At 49.9% G+C, this 5,244-nt stretch overlaps 1 protein-coding gene across 1 annotated transcript; it reads left to right on the top strand.

Annotated features, from left to right (window-relative positions):
- Positions 1-1,214: 1,214 nt before the first annotated feature.
- TEOVI_000441500 (MORN repeat-containing protein) lies at positions 1,215-4,991 on the top strand (the record flags this gene model as incomplete). The annotated part of the gene is made up of 1 exon (XM_067227188.1): positions 1,215-4,991. The coding sequence occupies one exon, from the start codon at positions 1,215-1,217 to the stop codon at positions 4,989-4,991; it is 3,777 nt and encodes a 1,258-aa protein (XP_067083289.1).
- Positions 4,992-5,244: the final 253 nt, after the last annotated feature.

Genomic DNA, 5,244 nt, shown 5'->3' with positions numbered 1-5,244 from the left:
TACTACTATTATTAATATAACTTTCGCTTATCGCTATTTGCTGTGCTGTTGTATCATTCGCGTGTATGTTGTCCTCTCAGGGTACCTTTCATTCGGTTCCCTCTCTCCACACACACATTTCTTTCCATTCGTTCACACATGCGGACCCTTTATTATCCGGTAACAAAAAAATGGGCGCAGCCTGATGCTAATCTTTAAGGAGAAAATCTTCAAAACCGTTTAAAAGCAGGGGGAAAGAAAAGAGGGAGATATGCGGGAACATAAAATAGTGTTCTTGTTACTTCACAACCGACGCCTGTTTGCCGCTTAGGCGCTGAGACAATGAGAACAACAACAACAACAATATGGACAATGAGAAAAGAAGCGGATAGAAGGGTGAAATGAAACAAAACGGAAACAAAGGGTGCCGTAAGTTGAAGGGCGAAACGGTGCCGACCAGGGGCTGACGAAGGACGTGGGAACGAAAAAAAATAAGGCGGTTATGACAACACATAGGAGAAGCAACAGCAACCCTCCTTTGTTTGTTTTATATTGGTACGAGTGGAAGTATACAGATAAGTAGACGCAATATACACTAGATACAATTTCTATCCTTTCCACTTCACCTTCCTTTGCCATTCAATACATTACAGAAACTGGTGAACAGGATTTCGCCCCTTCCCTTGTTTTCAACTCTGCTTGCCTGTTGTCCCTCGTATTCCGGAAACTTTTTTCTCGCACCACTTCGTTTTATTTTGTTTTTCGTGTTTTTTCCTCTGAAAACTCTCCACTGCGTCACGCTATTAGCTCTGTTTTTCACGTACACACACGTAACAGCCCCTTCTACTCTCCTTGTTGCTTTTTTTTTTCATTTTATATGTCGATCTCTTACTTCGGTAACGGGAGGTCGCATCCTTTGTCGGTCACGGGCGTGCGGAACGATACAAACGAAAACAAAGAAAAAAGGCATAACCGCAACACGATTGCGCGTCCATCAACCCCTTGTACGGCGGTGGTGATCGTCAGCATTTGTGTGTGGTGGAATAGCTGTGAACAAAAAGGAAAAGGTAGTTGTCACTACGGCAGTGTAAACCACATCGTTAACCATTTCAATTTGTCACGTACGTTAGCCTCAGTTCCCCCCCCCTAAGTCAGGATTTATTCCACACGCACCCTGAAAGGGAAAGGAGACCCCCCTTTCCTATACGTATCGCCCCCGAGTGAAAGTAACCTTTATGTTACCATCCTCTCAGGACCAACTACCGAGTGAGAAAACGAGTAGAACAACGGCGGATGCGGTGCGACGAGTGGCCGCTTATCCCATAGACTTCAACACGGCGCAAAGCAGCACCATAACACATCAACAACAACAGCAGCTTAAAAGCTGTGCCGGTATTGATTTGAACCTCCATCCGTTATGCCAACAGCATTTTTACACAGGAGAAATGATGCGCGGAGGGGAAGGGAGTAGAGGCGCTCTGATCCCCCACGGGAAGGGGACTTTACTGTGGGTGTTGTATGCTACAGCCCCAGATATTTCCTTCACGGATCCCTCAGGGTCCGTGGGATTACCATACGAATTGCTAGTCCGTGAGTTCGGGGAGGTGAACACACTGCGTGATGCTGTGCTGCTTGCCCTTTGCGTGTACTCGGGTTCATTCAACTCTGGCAAGAAATGGGGCGGTGGTAGCCTCACCATCTACCCCCAGTGCGTGAAGTTAGACTGCTGTTGGGAGGATGGCAAACCCATGTTGAAAAGAAACTACTGTGTGCTGTATTACCCGGCCTCGTCACAGGCAGCGTCGTGCGGCGATAGTGCTGGGAATAACTCCGGTAGGAGCGGTGGCAGTTCCGATTCTACTGCCAGTTTGGGAACACCACTGAGAAGCGGGCTGACACGCGCTGGGAAAGCGGCAACTGCATCGACGGCTAATCATCAGTATATTGGTATGCTTACCATGACGACTGTTGCCGGGAAGGCACAATGCTCCCTCACAGCGGGGCTGGCTTGGTCGCAACACGTGCAGTTTATGCCGGATGGTATAGGAGAGATGTGTTACCAGGGAGGCGTACGCTACTGTGGTGAGTGGAAGTCTGGCAGACAGCATGGTTTTGGCGTGGAATTTGACCCAAACGGCTTTGGGAGTATGGTATACATTGGTAGATTTGAAAACAACCGTCGGTGTGGTACGGGTACCTTGTACAATTGCAAAGCAGGAGTGGTAGTTAGTGGTACGTGGAGTGAAGGAAAGTTGTGTAGTGCAGTAGATGTAGGACTACCAAGTTGGCCCTTCGTGCTTCGCAACGCCCAGTGGACGAACGTTGATGAATGGTCGTTCGAAAAGGCTTCCCTAGTGCACTCGGATACTTCACTGAATGGTACATGGGAACCTTTGTTCTCAGACTTTGATAGCGCACTCACGGACCCCGCAGATCTTGAAAAGGAAGAAATGTTGTTGCAGAAAGGTACCAACGGGGGTAGAGACTCAGATGCTGATGGTGGCGCCGACGAATGGGAACGGTCTAGTGTCATCATGCTGCTTCGATCTTTCCTGCAGCGAACGGAACTCAAGGCGACTCTCATGCTCTTCCAGCGCTGCTTTTATTTCTTGTACAAACCGTGTGCGGGGGGAGCGCGGTGGCTTGATGCAGAGATGTTGACACCCCTGAGGAAGTCGAAACAGCAGCAGAATGATGGCGAGCCGGCAACAGTGGGGTCTTCTGGAGCCTCCCTTCCAGTGTTCGCAAAGCTCCGTGATCTTGGTCGGACTGACTGTGGAATTTCATTTTTCTCAGACCGTGGGCGCCACTGGTGCGCCCCGTCGTGGTGTAACGAGATGGGTTTAGGTAGTGGAGGGGGGAATAGTACAGGTGGGGATGGTTACGTTGGTTATGGTTGCTTTCACACGGCAAGCACTGCAGAGGGTCTCGCGGCACGTCTGCCTCCTGAGGCACTCTTCAAATGGGCTGCTCGTGACCTTGCTTTCGTTGTGTCATCGGTTAGATTGCGTTTGCTGTCGTGTATTGCTTCACATCCGGCAGCGGGTAGCCTGGTGGGGAGCAGGCACGTCCTCGCAGTTTGTTGGGATACAGTGTACTCTTTAGTGGCACCGGTCATGCATGATCTTGCGAGTGCCGTGGAAATAAAAGCGTACTTGGAAACTTCTATGGCATTAAAGCGATGCATAAACCTCTGTCCTTCAGGTTTTGTTTGCTCCACTCACTTGTCAGAAGCTAGCTCTGCAGCGGTGAGCAATGATGAAATCCAAGGAGTGATAAGGCGATGTGGTTTCGTCTTCTCCTCACCCTCCCGTCACTGGCGCCGTCGTGCAACGGAAACAAATAACGGTAAACTTCTGCAGTTCGGACCGTATGTTAGTAACGAAATAGATTGTACTAGTGAGGAAGCTGTAACTTATGCGACACCATCTACTCTGCTCGCCGCTTTCGCCACTCTCCGTTGCTATGCCGATCGTCTTTTCCCACGGAATGAACTTCTGCGAGAACGATGGATGAGTGGTAGCATTGCCAACGCCTTCACGAAGGCCGCGGAAGTGCATCCGCAACTGGCGATGAGTCCTCCTGCCGTACTTCGCGTGCTGGCCACCCTCGCTACAGAGGTCAACCCAGCTTATCCCTTCGCCATGGAAGACGTACTCGGCATAGATGAGCAGCGGGGCGTGATGCTCAGTTCAACTCGCATCGATAGTGGCGACAGAGATGCGAGTATAACGGATGTGATGTCATTACTTCTAGCTGCGCACGAAAGCGCTGTACGTTTGCGGCATGCTTACCCTAATATTCGTCATGTGGTGAGTTATGTGGTTTCCTCTGGATCAGGAACGCACAATGCACACAGATTCGATGCCGTTTACCCTCTTGATGAATTAGCTGTCCGTACCCGTTTTGTGCTTCTTGGGGTTGCCGCTGAAGTTGTCCAGCAGCAGCACATGTGGTTCGGGCGTTTGGTTAGTAGGGATAACGTCAGGAGTGGTAACGGGGAATGCAACAATAGTTACCTATACTGTTCTGATGAGGATGTGGCTCATCCCCAAGTGATGAGTAATGATGCCTCCGGTGATGAGCTGGCCCAAATGAAGGAGCGCGCTGAGCGTGTTTTACGGCTGCCTGTGTGGGTGATGCAAGAGCAAATTAGTAAGCGGTGTGCAGATCAGCACACGCCAGTGGGAAAAGGTGAGAGAAAGCTGCAAACGCAAACTCCGTCAACGGAGGTATTGCGGTGGGTAATGAAGTGCGTTGGATCCATATTAGAACTACCGAATGTTTCCAAAGTACAGGGCCAGTCGACGCAGCAGGCGAAAGCATCAAGACAGCGGTCGCTCGACTCTTCGGTAAGGGTAACACAAGACCTTTGGCAAGCGGACCCGGTTCTGGCTGTTAGCAGTGAGTGTAACGACGAAGATTGTGGTCGTGGGGAATCCCTAAGTGACAGTGGTCTGCTGGGTCAGTCGTTTAAGTGGAAGCATTTCCTTCCCAGTATTCCTCCTTTCACTGTTGCTGCTGCTGACGCCCGCAGGCACACCGTAGCTGTCGAACTCGCCGCAACACAGTTTATCACGGGAACGCAACCAGACGCGCTGCTAACGAGTGGTGAAATTCTCAATTTTGCACTGATTCAAAAACTTTTGGCAGACGTAGGTGTTACTGCGAAACTTTGCATGCGCTTCTGTTACGACAACGAGGAGGACTCCCTCTTCAGTCCAGAGTTAGGTGCTACTCGTGGTAACGGTGAGGACTTAACTCTTTCGTTCAATTCGTTAAATGCTGCCGCCAACGAGGAGGAAAGCGACACTCCGGCCTCCGTGAGTTGCGTGGGGCGTGAAGCAGAATTTACACTTCATATGGGTTCGGACTTTATCGGATCGTTGTGTTGGGATGTTTTGGCGGATGCGTGGATGGCGGCTTTGACGTCCCTGCGTACTGAAACAATGGATGTCCAAAGGCTAGCAAAATTGACAGTTGTTCGTCAATCTGATACCGGAGATGTTTGATGTCAGGTGCTGCAGTTTGCTGATGAGCGGAGCTCTACGACTTCATTAATATGCCATCTCTTCTTTTTTATTGTTGGTGTGTTTCTTTTTTTTTCGGTGGAACTACCGATGGCCCTAGTTGGCGATGCAGTCCCCACCAACACCACTACGGTGTTATGTACGAATATATCAATATGTGTGTTCGTATATGCATATATACTTGCTTTACGTCTAGCGACTGGAGGAAGAAGTTAGCTGCCTCTCGTGTTACGCA

This window comes from Trypanosoma equiperdum, assembly GCF_001457755.1.
Source record: "Trypanosoma equiperdum strain OVI genome assembly, contig: ctg_900, whole genome shotgun sequence".
NCBI lineage: Eukaryota > Euglenozoa > Kinetoplastea > Trypanosomatida > Trypanosomatidae > Trypanosoma > Trypanosoma equiperdum.
Note: the sequence above shows the minus strand (reverse complement) of the source record. Positions and strands in the feature narration are given on the sequence as shown.